This window comes from Brassica rapa, chromosome A06 (genome assembly GCF_000309985.2).
Source record: "Brassica rapa cultivar Chiifu-401-42 chromosome A06, CAAS_Brap_v3.01, whole genome shotgun sequence".
Classification (NCBI taxonomy): Eukaryota; Viridiplantae; Streptophyta; class Magnoliopsida; order Brassicales; family Brassicaceae; genus Brassica; species Brassica rapa.
The window spans coordinates 11,187,821-11,204,580 of record NC_024800.2 but is presented as its reverse complement, the minus strand read 5'-3'; the positions used below and the strand labels follow the sequence as shown (position 1 = coordinate 11,204,580).

The following is a 16,760-nucleotide window of genomic DNA, read 5'->3' as shown; positions in this document are numbered from 1 at the left end:
GTTTCCTAGCCGAGTCTTTCGTTGCACAGCCCAATAGTATGTTATCCTTCTTTAGCCACTGACCAAGAGCGATGAAGTTGAAGTAAATTGATTATATTAACTCATAAGACCATCTGTAATATAATCAATTCACTCATCTGCATTGGTTTCTCATTTCGAAAAAAAAAAAGTAAATGAAGAAAAATCTTTTACAATAGTGCACTATTTTAAGGGAAAAAGGAATTTATGAATAGTATTACTCAAATTTGAAAGAATACTATTCACAGTCTCATTTAATGTCAATTTTATTTATAAATTAATATTTAAACTTTTTCATAATGTTTTTATATCTATTTTTTTTTAATATTTATATTTTATACTTCAAAAAAATTATTAATACTTCATTATAAACTTATATAAATCATTGTACATTTTTTAGAAACTAAATTTATGTATATGAAGATATTCTAGTTAAAGTAAAATTGTATTTACATAAAAATTTTAAATAATAAGTATCACTAGAATTATTTATAACTATTAAAAATAGCATATTTTGAATGAAAGAAAAAAAAGAAAAACCAGTTAAGCAAAACACAAATTCATTTTTGAGTTTACCTCTTTTTAAGAGAAAATGATGAAAGTAACCAGTAGAAATATCCTTACCTAACACTAAATTATGATAATTTCACGCAATACATGGAAAACTATAATATATTTACTTAATAAATTTACTAAGTTATTTTAAGATATTTACTAAGTTTAATATTATGGTTTATGACAATATGCAAAATATTTAACAATATATCGACATATGTTTTCTTTTGCAACAAATATTAAAAGAATTATCAAAAATGCTTTAGCTCACTAAATTCGAAGGAAACTAAATCATTATAAATCAAAGACTCCAGCTAGCATAAAGTTATCGTAGATGATTGGTTGGATTTTATCTCATTTTTAGATTTGTTTTGTTTTAAATCATCCAACTTTACTAATCACTAGGTGGTAATCCGTGCCCTGCACGGAGTGATATACTAAAAGATATTATAATATTAAAACTATATATACTAATTTATTGGTGTATTTTAATTATATTTTATGCAAATACATCTAAAAGAGTAAGTAAAGACTTATATAAATTTATTATGAATTTAAGATAAAACAAAAAAAAAACAAGAGCATTATTGTTTTCATAATATAATTATGAATATAAAATAAAACGAAACATATGCAACAGAATAATAAAATATGAAAGAAACAAATAAAAAATTGATAAAACCACAACTACTGTTAGAAGTGTCTTTAGAACTCTTGGTTTGCAATTATATAGAAAACCATAACAAAGTATCAACTTACCAAACTTAACACATATATTTACCAAATTCAGTAAACAAAATGATATACCTCTTTCTGAAAACATCAATTTCTGAAACATCATTAGGTTCAAAAATAATTTTTGAAACCCATCAATGTTAATCACATTCTTCAATCGACCTTAGCATGATAAAAAAAAACAATGTAAGCAAAATCCGAGACGAAATTCATGATTTTTGTTCCAATGTAGAAAAATAGTAGGCTTTGATGTGGATGAATTTCAGTCTAATGTTATATATAGGGATCACTTATAGGGTTTTGCTTATGAAAGATTAGAGAGAAAAGAGTATTATCTCGCCTAAATCAAATCGAATTAATCCCTAACTTTTAGCTGCCAATTTTAAAATTATGGAACATAATATAATTAAGAAATCAACATATAGGAAACAAATTCACTTTGTAAATTAACTTGATCGAATATAACCAGATTGATGTGTTGTGATCGGTTGAGTCCTTAATTTCAGAATCTTGGTGCTTAATCTAAAGAATTGAATAGAATTTGTATAGGACTTTAAATTAATAAATAATTGTAGCACAGATTGTTCTAATTTCCATACGTATACTGATCTGAGTCAAAATTTTCCTGTAATAATTTTTTGAATACTAATTTGTGAATATATAACGGAAAGTAATGCCATATATATTGTTATACATTCAATGATTTGAAAAATTAAGCAAATTTTATTAAATTGCATTGAAAAATTGCCATATATATTGTCACTAAATTTGTTTGGGCACCACCTAGTCGTGGGGATGAAGATACATAAAGTTTTTCAATTTTAGTTTTAATAGTTTATATCTTACAATTATATAAAACTCGAGTATTGTATATTACATACAATATTTAAACTATACGCATACATAGTACATACAAGATTAAAAAAGGATTAGATTGTGTATTTTATTATATATAATATTTAAGCTACATGCGTACATAGTACATATACCATTAAAAATAAGTTAGATTATGCATTATATTTATGTAGTAAACTATAGTTTATTAGAAATATAGCAACTTTCTACAACGTTCATCAATATATGGTCCTATTTTTTTCAAACTACGAAATGTGTTATCACTCCATATAAAAAATCATATTATTCCATATAAAACTCATACACAAATATTATATCTGTGGAATGTAAATAATCCAATAAGAAATAAGAACTTGTTTACAATGTGATATTAATTACAATACAGTTGACTACTATTGTTAGGTTGCAAAAAACAGAAAAAAAATACAGCCAAGAAAGAATGAGAAGATATAAGCATGAAAGCAATAAATACATTCTTAAAACTCACATGAAAATAAGAGATATATGTATAATCCACCAAAACCAGTTATATTATGCATAAATATGAAACTTAAATGTCCAATGACACTATATGTAATTAGTTTAGGGAAGCAAGGATTATTCACAAAATGCTATGAGAAGAGCTCTCATGATGACACATAAGTAATAGCAATCTTGATGATAACACATGAGGCAAATGTTTATTATTTAGAATGCTCCTCAAATAATAGTAAGGGATGATGTAGTTTTATCTTTAAAAGTTAAAGCCTATAATTTGTTTTTTACTAATTTTATCATCATGATTTAACTTAATTTCTAAACCTATAGAAAAACAAAATGTTTTCTTATGAATATTAGGAAAAAAAATCCTACATCTTTATTATTTATTCTATAAAATCTGTACAGTAAAAAAATCATTTACAATATCAAATATATTACATAAGTTAAGGTTTATTACCATTCAGCTATTTTCTTTCTGTTTTTATCTTAAATAAAATAATTAAATTTAAAAGAGAAAGAAGAAGTCCCACACCTAAAACTGAACATAATCAAATATGGTGTGGTTAGACTTTTTTTGTGTTAAAAAACAGAACTTTTTTGTTTTTTATTTATTTATTTATTTTGGTTATTAAAAATATAGAAAAACATTTTATCTATATAATATACATAAATTAAAGTTAACCAAGCGGTGATAGCTTGATGGTAATTTCTTGAGGCTCAATATATATCCATATCGGTTATGAATTCGACTTCCGCTGAATTTGGTATCCGACCCATGTAGTTATCATGGTGGACCGTTACAGACAATCTGTCCACTCTGTAACATTAGTCTAAAGATATTTCAAACTCTAGTCAGACAGTATAGTAGTCAGTTTCATATATATGATATTTATAATAAATAAAATAATTGCTTAAATATTTTCAGATATCTTAATTTAATTTTGTGTAAAGACAACTAGCTTAATTATAATTTTAAAATAAAAAGTTGGCTATAAATCTCAGTCATAGCATATTAAATTTCATATTTAAGATATATATAAAACACTCTTTAACATAAAATTTATATTTTTAAAAAATATATTAGTATCACTGTTTTTTACTTTGTAAAATATAATATATCATGTATCCCGCAGTTACACTATTCATTATAAATGTCACGATTCATACTTATTTTGAACTACTTATTTTAGACGAACTCAATTGTTCTGCAACATACGTTTCTCTTATACAAACCGCAGTAAGACCGTACCACAATATTCAATCCACTTGTCGCTCACTGCTCAGACCGCTGTTAACATTGGGGCCTAAGCCGTAATAACTAAGAGCATGATTATCGGTTGGAAACCGTAACAGATTCTAATAAAAATTAATCAATATTATATTTATTTTGGTAGATTAAATTTTCTATTACTAATTGAATGGTTAGTAAAATGACAACTGTTCTTGTAGATTAGTAATCGATCTTTAAAACTCGGGAGTTTAGACCATCATTAAAGGAGATCCTTAACAATGGGATCCTTAACAAAAAAATAATTAAATATTTGAGCGGGTCCCACAAAAAGTTAAGGATCGGTGATAGAAAGCACAAAATAAAGACCAATCTTAGAGGGGTTTTTAAACTGTTCGCGGGTCCCACCGACATGTGGTGACCTGCGATTGGTTCACTTTTTATTTATTTATTTTCTTCAGACAAAAAAAAAAACAAAACATGGTTTTCTAAGAAACCATGCCACCAATTTCAGCGATAATTATGTTCTTAGAACTTCTCTCCACTCTCTTTTCTACTTTAATTATTTTTTTCTTTTTCTTAAAATGAGAACTAGAGAGAAGTAATTAGCTCACTGTAAGTCTCTAGTTAACTAGTACTTACATGGCCCCGGTCACCACACATTTTTGAGCTTAGCTGTAACCAATATTCATTTTTTTTTTCAGACAAAAAAAAAGCAAAATATGGTTTTCTAAAAAACTGTACCATCGGTTTCAGTGATAATTATGCTTTTAGAACTTCTCTCCACTCTCTTTTCTATTTTAATTATTTTTTTCTTTTTCTTATAATGATAAGAATTAGAGAGAAGTAATTAGCTCACTGTAATTCTCTAGTTAACTAGTACTTCCATGGTCCCGGCCACCACACATTTTTTTTTTTGTAAACTAACCACCACACATTGTTCTCCATTAACTTTCTTGCATTGTTGAGTTTGTCCTGATGGCCTACCTCCTCGAAACCTCTGTATTACAATGTCAATGTTTTCATAACCTGATAAATCAAATATCCCGAAACCTGACTTAATTATTCCTATTTTGCAAAATTCCAAAAGAGTGTTAGCAAGAACAGCCCCATCAGTGTTGTTACTAGTTTATAAGGTGATTGTCGGGTCGGCGTTGAGAAAATATTTCTGAATCAGCAAGGGCAACAAGAATAGTTGCAGATGGTATAATAGTTATAGCATTTATGCTCAAGGCATTAGTAGTGGATATCCAATTTTCACACTTAAAAGTTGAAGATTCAACTTTCGCTAGACCAGAAGTTGGTTTAGAACTACAAGCCAACAGAGCCGAAGATGTGATTAGCAAACAATGAATCAGTAGGGGGAACGAGTAGAATTGTAATTTCTGTCGTGATAGGAGCGTTTATGCTTTAAGAAGCATGTACATCACTTGAACCCCCAAAATTCTTTGGAGATGCAGGGCTTGATTTGTCATTTTCAGAATCAGAATCACTTTCATGATATTAGATTACGATACTTTTCTTCAAACACATAAAGTATGACTGCATGCAAACCAAATGGAACCACCATACAAAAATCACCACAAATTTAGTTTGCGTTATTAATATTCGTTTTTGTGGGCGATTGTTGTTAATATTGGTTACAGCTAAGCTCACACTCTACTATACTCTTTGTGTTGTCAATTTGTATATTATCATTCATATTTAATATACAGGTAAACATAATTTAATAAGTTTACTAGGTGATGATCTGCGCCTTACGCGGAATGAATAGACTAAAATATCAAAGTTATATTGTTATATTTTAGTTGTCCAGAAAAAATATTATTATATTTTATTAAAATTATATTGGTTCTGGAGTACATAAAAATTATAGAAGAATAAAAATAAATTGAAGTAAATAATATGAGATTAAAAAAAAAATAATAATATAAATTTTCTAATTTAGTGGACTGATTAGGACTCGAAATTGTAAAATAGACCAATTATTAAACCTTAATATCCATTATGAGTCAAAATACATGGTTTGGGTTAACTCTTCGTCACTTGAGATATCTATATTTTGTGAACTAAACTGAATCACAATACATAAGAAGATTGGAAGCTGAACCGAGTGACTCAAGTCTCGGAAAATTCAAACTGGTGGATTGTAAATTGACAAAGGCCCTATCAACAAATCTCCATATTTTAAAGAAGTCCATATTAAATGATATTTGTCTTCAAACTTAACCGGAAATAATTAAATAAATTTCCAAATTTAATGTTTATCACCATTTATGTTAATTTCGTAATAATTTTTTTTTTTTGCAAAAGTTAAAGGATTGAAAGAAATTTATTATGTCATTCCTTTTTGATTTTATTTTGCAATCACTCAAGATTAGGTTTAACTTTTTTATGTACAACGTTTTGATTTTACAATATAATTGAGTTTATATTGTCCAGGCATAACATAAATGTCACATATCCCATAAAATACATAAAATAATTAATCAAAATTAATTGTTGATTTTGATTAGATAACGAAATTGGTAAGCAAAGTATATCATTGTGTTGGAAAATCTATGCACTTCCCTTAAGTGTATGAGTAACCAACTTTTACTTGATATAAGACATTAGTTGTATAATTCAAAATTTCATCATAAACTTAAATTACCAACCAACCGTTGATGCCGCAAAATAATTGATGGAAAGAAAATCAATTACTTTTAATTCTGATTATTCTAAATTTGAAGCCACGAAAATATTTAAGTTTAATCAAAATGAAAATAAACATGTTATACCAAATACATAATATAATTCATATGAAGATTGTTATACCAAATACATAATATAATTCATATGAAGATAAACATGTTATACTCAAACATAATTCACAGGTTTAACCAAGTATAGCAAATATTTTCTATATGTTTATCAAAAAAAATATAACTGATGCGACCATCTCTAAAAGTATATCAATGAATATATTTATTCATAACCAATAATAATAGTATATCAATTAGTATATTTATTATGTTCTAAGAGAAAACATGTAAAATATATAATGTGTAGATATATGTATACTAAATGATATATGTATAACACGTAGATATATAAAATATGTCACTACACTACGTATACTATTGTCCTGAACAAAAACAAATGACATTTATCGAGTTTTATGAAAGAACATGAAATTGAATATAAATCAAAAGAATTAAATATGAAAAACTTTCAATCTGACATATATATCAAAAACTACTTCAACGTCAGATTATAGTGCCAATAGTTCTGAACAATCGACTTACTTTTGAAGAGTAAATCATGAATTTTATTTATACATGATGAAACCATTGCTAAGATTATGGAAATTATTTATTCTTGAACATTGGTAAGAGTATATCATATAAAAAAGGTACCAAGAGGTTATACAGCCAAACAAATGACGTTACAGTCCGTTTATGTATAAAATTAATTTGGTTAACTAAAGTTAATACATTTATTCGTTTGATTATCATTCCACAAGTCTTGTAATTAGGCCTGCGACTTCGGTTTTCCGAAACCGAACCGAACCGTCGGTTTTCGGTTAACCGAAGGTTTTTAAAAAAATTCCAAAATAAACCGAATGAAATTTTGGTTCGGTTCGGTTCGGTTATCGGTTTATTTCGGTTTTCAATTTTATTTCCGAAAATAACCGAATTTTTAAATTTTCGGTTAATTTTGGTATAATTTTTTCAAAATATTCGGATATTTTCGGTTAAAATCGGTTAAATTAGGTTATTTTTGGATTATTCGGTAATTTTCAGTTCGGATTTTCGGTTATTTTCGGATATTTTCGGTTTTAAAAATTTTTTTTTTTTGAAAATAAAAAACCGAACCGAAAACCGAATTAATTTTCAAAACCATACCGAATTGAACCGAATTGAAAACCGAACCGAACCGAAAACCAAAAAAACCGGTTCGGTCCGGTTCGGCCCATTCGGTTTGGACAAAAATCCCAGGCCTATTTGTAATATATTATAAGGGAAGTCTTGTAACAAATATGTCCAATGGCATTCTATTGTAAATATTCTAGTAAACTATGACTATTTTAATAAATGCATTGAGAAGGGCTGTGAATTTATCACATCAGTAATGACATTTCTGTTAATAACACATCAAGTAAAGGTTAGTTATTAAAAGTGCTCCTCAAATAATAAGAAAGAGATGAGACGATGACGAAAAAGAGTATAGTAGACAAGCCATCAAATAGCTCTCGGTCTATTTATCTTACGAAAAACTTTTATCTATGAGCTTCACAAACTCATAAAAATCAATTTTCCCATCGCTATTCTCATCAAAAACCCTAATCATCTTCCTACACTCCATCTTTGTACATTCATCGTATCCTAACAAAGACAACACATGTTTCAACTCATTTTCATCTATAAACCCATCTTGATTCTGGTCAAACAATATAAACGCCTTCTTCACTACCTCCTTACCCATCACCTCGCTCTTCTCAAACAAGTATTCTTCGCCTTCTCCAATCAAACGTTCGTATAAAGCTTCCGAGTCATCGATCATCGTTTTGACTTCTTCCACCGACATCTTGTTTTCTACCTGAGCTGGGACGAAAACTTTTCTTGCGATTGGAAGCTCAATATTTATCTTCTTGTTTGTTGATGATGCGAAGAGAATGTAGGCGTTTGAGAAGAAGAGATGGAGAGAATAGGGAAAAGAAGATGAGAAATCTTGGATTATCATCATGAGGTTGAGAATGAACAAGAAGGTGGCAATGGTGAGAAGAGAGATTGGGCTAAGAACAGATGAATCCTCCATATTAATCTGAATTTATGTGTGTCGAATACCATAAACAAATTCTTATGAATGTTTGTTCTGTCTCTTTGGTTTCAAGGAATGGATAATATGAGGGCTGAAACACGTTCCAATTTTATAGGAGGTGTTTACATTCTAGTTAAGTAATCCTATACGAAGACCAAAACAAACCTTATAAGTCTGCGGAAAAAGTCTATGGAAATTGTGGAGAAACTACCACAATTTTTGAGAACAAAGAAAGGAATTTTATAAAGATAAACAAATAATGCTATTTAATATGCACCGCAAAAAAAAGGAAAAGAGAAAGACTATTTTATATAAGCATATCTAATCACAAATTATATTAAATACCACATGGCTATAATATACTACTAATCACCAATTGCATATTCATATTTTCTTAAATTAAAGTCATTCTAAAAGCTTGATATGGTCCAAAATTTACTCTAGCATACATCTAATGATTGATTTGGTCAATATTTTTTATTTTCTTTGATAATTAAATATACAAGTACAGTATTCTCAACTTCTCAACATGCCGAAGGCAAATAAATTTAGAAATTAAATATTGTTGAAAAGTGAGTGAGAGTGTCTTTTATTATCTTGGATTCCAGTTGATGGTAATTTCCATGCAGTTTCCCGGTAACGTTTTCATTACTTAAGTATCGTATGTTGTGTTCACCGACCCTATATAGTAATAGACTCCTTTGGATTGTTTCGCTATGTGGAATACTGAGACTCTTCGGGTTTAATTTTGTTATTGGTTACTGTAACGAGGTTCACGTTGTATTTTGTTTCTTGTCAACACGTTGTATTGTTCTTTATTACGGGATTTCAAACGAATTTTTATAGTGATTCCTAAAAGTATTGTGTGTACACATTCAATACTTTCTACCTATAGAGTTTCTGGACAGGTTCGAGTTCGATATTAAAAAGCTGTAAGGTTTTATATATATAAATTTATTGAGTCGACATAAACTTTTTTGTTTGAACGCCACATATATTAATCAATAGGCTCTTCTAAAGAGGAGAAACAGAGTTTATGTTACATAGAGTAGCTTTTGCTAACAAGTCGGCAGAAGCGTTACATGCTCTGGGAACAAACGAAAAGAAACAAGCAGTAAAGGTAGAAGATAGATACTCGATATCCCGATAGAGTCGACTGGACTAAATTATTAATGACTGCTACCATTATTAGTTGGAAAAATCGTTACAAACTAAAAGAAAAACATGTAAAATGAAAAGGAAAAAAGCCATAGATAACTTGTGTTCGCATATCTTGAATACTCAGCCTAAACTGAAAAAAAAAATACTCATTTCGTGTCAAGATTCCAGATGAAGACGGGAGTTCGTTTTGGTAGAAGACAAAAGTCTCACAAGCGTAAGCGACGTTTCTGGAGCGAACACATACCCGCGAAATCACTTGTCATGGAAGCGTCTGAACATCCTATAGAGGTGCAGATAATACATTGTGCATGTATTAATTAATGCCATCGTACGAAGTGAATTTAATCAGCTTCGAAACAAATATGTGACCTCATCAACAAGAACAACGAGTTGTCTTCTTGTCAGAGTACCATTTCATCTATAAAAATGAGTCTTATTCAACAGCGCAAGAGATCCGGCTTTCCTCCGTAGAAGCATCGAAAGAGAAAATTGAGAACGACAAACACTCGAACTAATTATTCTCTTGATAGATTTTGTATTACGAGCTTGGCTTAGTAGCGTTCTTGCTTCGCATTTATACACTCTCACGAAGACCTTCTTTGTCCCTAATTAACCTGTTAAACACTTGATTGAATTATTACTTCAACATTTGGTGACATCTGTGGGGATAAATCAGAAATCTCACTATGCATAAAGTATTTTGAAAATGGTCTTACGGGATCTACACCGCCAAGCGAAGATGTGTTGGTAACAGTGGAATTCATAAATCCAGAGCTTTCCACACCTATATATGTCTCTAGTAAAGTCATCTTGTCATCCCTATGGAACACCCTCTCGAATAAATCAAACCTCCACGCAGAATTGGTAATAGAACGCTCGACGAGACCCTATAAAGAACAAAACTGTTCAGCGAAGCAGAGTAAAGAGGGCAAGAATAAAAACTGTGAAAGGACACACAAAGTGGCCGCAAAAGTCAACCATAGCAGGCCTCGTACCGTACGTAATATAGCCGAAGTTGTGTTGCAAAAGGAAAAGAAAAAGGGCTCAATCACTTAAGAAATAATATATGTTTCAAGGTGGAGAAGGGCGCGATCAGAACCAGTTCAGCGAATACCACCAACTGATCGTGCACCCAACTCATAAATGTCATCAGCTGCATAAGATGCTCTAGATGGGTATTGAACCTCAAACCACATCCTAGAACTACTTGAGACAACCGAGGCACGAGTTCTCTGAGGCAAGTTTAAACTGTGAAAGTCACAAAGCGAATTCAGAGAAAAATTAGAGCAAGCTAGGAGCAGCCAATGGCAGTCCAAGATGCCAAAAGCTCAAATTAAGATGGCTCATTACTTGTACGCCAAGATGACCCCATTCTAAGAAAAAATGTTTTATTGTTTAAATGGGATCAACCCGCTGTATATATTTAAAAAAAAACTTCTGAGCGGCAACATTTAGCGACGTTTCTCGTAGATGCTTACCATGTTTGATCACGAACCGGGGGCCGCAACTCCCACGTCCTCAGTATGGCGAGCTTGTTAGCCGTGGATATGATATATCAGAGGCTCGTAAAGCGACTTGTATGTCTTCGTGGTCTGGATTTTGCGAAGTAACTTGTGTATCCTTCGGTATAATCACGGGACGGTCTCAAATCGTATGAGTTTTATCCGAATCACTTTTATATACACTGATGCCTATTTGAGAATGAAATGTGTTCAAATGTATATAAACAACCCCATTCATCATGCCATTACATTTTAATAAACAAAATTATAAGACCAGTTCATTGGAAATTTAAACCAAACTTGATATTTAATATGATGAAGATCGTTCATATTTGAGTTAACAATTCGATTTCAATCTAAGTTTAAATTTAAAAGTTCAGTATTTTGGAAAATATATATCAAAATATATTTATGATCATGGAGTCAACTCAAAATAAATCAAAGTTTATGGAAATACAGTTATGATTGGTTTGCAAAATACAAAATAGTTGAATTATGGAAATGTAAACCGAATTATGGTTATGGGAATATTTATGTGCAATTATTATGAAATTCTATATAATACAAAATATTGCAGTCAAAATTGGTCACGACGGAATCAATGTCTGAAAGATCCTGGAAAACATTTCTTCTCTAAAAAAAAGATAAGAATTCAGAATAAAGCGTTGTATAATTACTATATGACAAGTTCTCGGGTTAGATGATCCAATCTCTTGGCAAACAACTTCCGAAAACAAACAATGGAACGGGAAGACGGTCGACCAACACTTCCCAACCGTCCGAATCACCCGAAGATAGCCAAAACTCGACCTCGGCCTTAACCAACTCGCCATATGGTGAGTCAGGACAGCACCGTCCCGCTCGCCATATGGCGAGCTGGACTAATCTTGTCTGGCTCACCATATGGCGATCACGACTGAACCATGTTGATATCATGCACTCCCATCTCATCTACGTAGCTCTCTCCTCCAAGTCAAGACCACACTGTCTCTTGTTTCGTCTCGATTGGAGTTACCGTTGAAACTTTACAGTAAAAACCGCAAAGACTTATTTTCTCGTATAAATTCGAATTGATCGTGTAAAACGGTAACGGTTAACTAAAACACCATGGTTTCCTAAACTATACGATTGGTTTGAGTTATTTCATAGTACCGACGTTGTACCGAAGGTGGTTTCTCAAAGATAAAACGTCTAAGTCGAAAATGGCCCGAATGGGTCTAAAATGCGGCTAAACCCCCCCCCCCCCCCTTTACAATTTTCGACGAGAATTAGCCCAAAACTACTATGACGGTCTATCCTTTATTCGTAGGAGAAGATAAATATCAAGTTTCAAAGATAAATGTCATGTTCGAAGATAAATGTCAAGTTAGATAAATGACTAGTTTCAAGGGATAATCATGAAGATCGAGAAAATTAAATATTTTTGTGGGAGGATAAACTCATCCCAGGGGCAGAAAAGGAGAGTCGAAACTGACCTGGGAGGAGTATAAAACACCGACAGATTTCGCAGCCAAATCTTCTATAATCTTTTGTAATGATCACAACGCTCTTATGCGGATCGAAATAAGATCAACTTTTTCTATAAATTCGTTTTGTTATCTTTTCGTATTTTCCTCATTTATTTGGTTACTTGTCGTTGGCTCTCACAGAGAGTCCGGCTCAGCTCAGGGAAAGTTAGGGTTTTCTAACTTTTCTCCGATCACGGAAATCGACGGTGTGAATTTCAGTTTCCACACAAGATAATTGAATTTTAATTATGGGAATAGCCATTTATACTTAGGCCCTAATTGGTGTAACCACAACGGTTGCAGGTGTGGCTGCAAACGTTTGTGAATGCGGGTGGTTATGATTTTAACTATTGTTATTAATAGATTTGTAGGAGTGGTACTGCAGTTAGAATTATCATTGGTTTAAGAAGTACCATGTACTTCACCTTCTCAAACCAACTTACAAATCTACGCTATTTAATTAGTAAAAAATCTACCAAGTAAATCTTAAGCTTTACCACTTAAACAAATGTAATTCTTATAAAATGCACATAAAATATAATGAAAAAGGGTAGCTCTCGGCATTCGGGTCTTCAGGTCGGATATGGGCCCTAAACATTTGGACTCAGTAGATATTTGAAAATTTCCGCTTTAGTTTTGGGCTGTTTTCTATCTTGTCCAGATCGGTTCGGGTTCATAATTCAAATACATGTAAAATATGTGTAATTTTTGAGTACATAGCAGGTCTAGGTCGGTTCAAGTATTTAAGACTCGAAAAAACCAAAAAATACCTGAAAACCCAAAAATTATCTAAAACCCAAAAAAATCTGAAAACCCAGCAAATATCCAAATACCCATAAATATTTGAAATGTTTTCCAAAATCTAACCGAAGGAACTGAATAACATCTGAACTTTTATCCGAATACCCAAAATATATTTTTAAATTTTTTTAAAGTGCACCTGAAACTATAACCAAAAACTAAACCAAGAATTCACAAGAATATACTGAATACAAAAAAAAACGTATTTAAAATATCCAAATATACCTAATATACATTAAAAAATTCCAGGTACTTTAATTTGGGTACCTGATCGGGTTTTGGATAGGATCCGGACCAAACCAAGATTCACTGGTCCATAAAAATTCCCAATATATACTTTTTCCTGGATATGAACCCGAACTGAACCTGTATTTTTGAATCTTTGTAACATAACAATGTACACCAATTTTACAATACTATTTCATATCAAACCTTTTTATAATCTAAAAAACTCACCCTTTCGAAGCGGATCAACACTCGGCGATGAAAACTAATTTAAAATCTTAACATTGTGTAATTTTAATGGTATTAAAAGTTTGGAAGAGAAAATATAAATCATCAACCCCTAAAACAATGGCAATTTGTTTCTTTTATTTTCTTTGTAAAGAGCATATTATGAATATAGAAATTCCTTTAGATAGTCTTTTTTAGTTTATTTTCATAAAAATAGACTTCAATGAAGAAAATGACTAAAATAAGTTTTATTAAAGGGTAAATATACATTTATATCCAAGGGTTAACTAATCTAGACTTAGCGTTTAGAATTAAATGATGTGGTTTTGGGGATAGGGTTTCAAATTTAAAAAACAAAATTTAAAACAAAAAGGTGTTATTTTGGTCATTTTATTTTTTAAGTGTTATTTTTATGATAAAAACTTAAAAATGTATATTTAAGGGAATTGCTCTTAGAAATATCCAAATTGAATATATTCAATATTTGAATGGGCCCATTTATAAAATGTATATATGAACTTATGGGCCTACAACGGTAAAGTTCAAAATGGATTGGCCTACGACACTCATCTCACGAAGAATCTGTAATCTTTTGATTTTCTTCGTCCACAAAAACTCCTCCTTGGATTTGGATAATCAACACTCGGCGATGAAACACGCCGGCAAAGACCACCACAGACGCCGAAACCGAGGAGCCTTATCCTCTTCTTCTCCTTCCCCGCCAAAGACCCGACCTTCAGGGTCACCCAGCCGGACTTCCGGCGGAAAGGTTGCGACTTCGGCCACTTTACTCGACCGCGAGGAGACGGGTCTCTTTCCCGGGTCGGGTTACGATGACCCGAATCCGGAGCCGAGGAGCTTCCCTTACAGCGTGAAGCAGCAATGCTGGGAGAAAGCAGAGAAGATTAAAGGCAGAGACCCTGAGCGTTGGAGGAGAGATCCTTTAGGGAACATTGTGTTTAGGAAGCTCGTGGGTTGTCCTGGATGCTTGTGTCATGATTATGACCACATTGTTCCTTACTCCAAGGTTTTGTCTTTCTCTTCTGTGTCTACCTACTTGGCTGAAATGTGATTAATCATTTGTGAGATTTAGCTTTTGAGTTTTGAGGTTTTCAGTAAGTTCAATGGGTTTGTAAACTGTGAGATAAGGGAAATGGGTTCTTCTCTTGTGCTCTTATGTTGATATATAATCCTGTCTTGCTTGGGTCTTAGAATCTAGGAGGAAAAGATCATACTTCGATCGTAGACATTATTCACCAAGTAAGCTGAAGAATGAGATGTACCCATAAGAACACGCATTTGATGAGACTTCTTGTACCTAAAAGTTTGCTGTATTTCACATTTATATCGGTGGAATTATTGCAGCTTCAGGCCTCTCTTACAACTATTAGAGATAACGTAACACAAACAGTTGAGATTTATTTGAATTTTAATGATGGCTCTATCCCTCTTTCCCTGAAACGCATAATATTAACTGAATATGTAGTATGGTATGGTATGCTGCCATCTGCATGTTTATGTTTCTTCTAAAGTATCTGAAGACTTTCTTTTTCTAATGTTAAATAGGGTGGCAAGAGCACTCTAGACAACTGTCAGGTTCTGCAGGTACGCAGCTTACCTTGTTTATACTTACATTTCTCTCTTATTCGACTTACTTATAAACCTCAAACCAAAATTCAAACCAATATAAGACTTTTAGGCTTTTTGCTTAGGCCTTCTCCTCATTGAAACCAGTTGGACAACTGATTGTGGAGTTGAGATGTTTCACATTTCTGTGTTTGCAGGCAAAGGTAAACCGATCAAAGGGAAATAAAACCGATATTTCTAGAGCCGAGCTTATCCAGAGGAGTTCCTACTGCCGAGTTGCTGGTAATCCTTCTCACTCTCTTCTCTGTAAATACAGACTATTTATTAGATGAGTTTTGATCCAAAACTGTTCTTTGCGGAAATTTTATTTAGGACGGGATATGGATCTCATTGAGCTAACAGCTTATGGGAATGTACAACGTGCGCCTGAGTCCAGTGGATGCAGGATGCAATGATATGTATTCGCTCATCTTTGCGTACTTTTTATATTGTAAAGATGTATTGGTTGAAAGAAAATGAAGAGATTTATCAGTATTTTACTTGGTCCATATGTTTTCTATTGTGTTTCTACTCTCTTATTGCGTTCTACATTATTTTATTAATAGACATATATTGTTGCTATATTTTTTAAAAAAATTGTTGCTACATTCCATGATCTAACAATATTCAAATAGAAATGTGAAAAGTAGCTTTGTTTCTTCATGGATTCTTTTAAGGGAGAGAGGCTTTTATTAGTTTTTTTATTCTTCTTGTGACATTACTTTTTCTTTCCTCCTTTTCATGCAAGTACAAAATAAATTCGACTTTGCAAAAGTATTTTTCTTCTGATGTAATAGAAAACAAACAAGTGTTAATTTTAAACTAAACTTTCATAGAAAACGATAAGTTAAGTTATTTATTTACAACATGTCACTTTTACCTGAAACTTTAAATAAAGAATACAAAAGTCTAAGAAAAGACTATTCTTTTTTATCACTTTTTTGTTTATCTTTTCGAGTCGTGTCAGGTTTTCCCATAGAGAGTCTGAAGTTGTTTACACGTGTCAGCATCGTAGAAGATACTTTCCTTTGTGGA

The 16,760-nt window shown here is 31.6% G+C and overlaps 2 protein-coding genes and 1 long non-coding RNA gene across 3 annotated transcripts; 2 read left to right on the top strand and 1 right to left on the bottom strand.

Annotated features, from left to right (window-relative positions):
- Positions 1–5,964: 5,964 nt before the first annotated feature.
- On the top strand, positions 5,965–6,631 carry LOC117126280. Its single transcript, XR_004448833.1, has 2 exons — positions 5,965–6,447; positions 6,488–6,631. It is a non-coding gene; the product is annotated as an uncharacterized LOC117126280 (long non-coding RNA).
- A 1,317-nt stretch (positions 6,632–7,948) lies between these two features.
- On the bottom strand, positions 7,949–9,311 carry LOC103873239 (probable calcium-binding protein CML47). The gene has a single exon (XM_009151661.3). It carries the CDS (start codon positions 8,669–8,671, stop codon positions 8,120–8,122), a length of 552 nt encoding a protein of 183 aa, XP_009149909.1. The 5' UTR covers positions 8,672–9,311; the 3' UTR covers positions 7,949–8,119.
- A 5,308-nt stretch (positions 9,312–14,619) lies between these two features.
- LOC103873238 lies at positions 14,620–16,333 on the top strand. Its single transcript, XM_009151660.3, has 4 exons — positions 14,620–15,126; positions 15,666–15,704; positions 15,884–15,968; positions 16,059–16,333. Exons 1-4 carry the CDS (start codon positions 14,647–14,649, stop codon positions 16,139–16,141), a joined length of 687 nt encoding a protein of 228 aa, XP_009149908.1. The 5' UTR covers positions 14,620–14,646; the 3' UTR covers positions 16,142–16,333.
- The last annotated feature ends 427 nt before the right edge of the window (positions 16,334–16,760 follow it).

Excerpts from the sequence above, each read along its gene's own strand:
- LOC103873239 (XM_009151661.3), bottom strand. The coding sequence starts at position 8,671 with ATGGAGGATTCATCTGTTCTTAGCCCAATCTCTCTTCTCACCATTGCC.
- LOC103873238 (XM_009151660.3), top strand. The coding sequence starts at position 14,647 with ATGGATTGGCCTACGACACTCATCTCACGAAGAATCTGTAATCTTTTG. Across the intron at positions 15,705-15,883 it reads ACAACTGTCAGGTTCTGCAG|GCAAAGGTAAACCGATCAAA; the intron begins GTACGCAGCTTA and ends CTGTGTTTGCAG. Across the intron at positions 15,969-16,058 it reads TTCCTACTGCCGAGTTGCTG|GACGGGATATGGATCTCATT; the intron begins GTAATCCTTCTC and ends AATTTTATTTAG.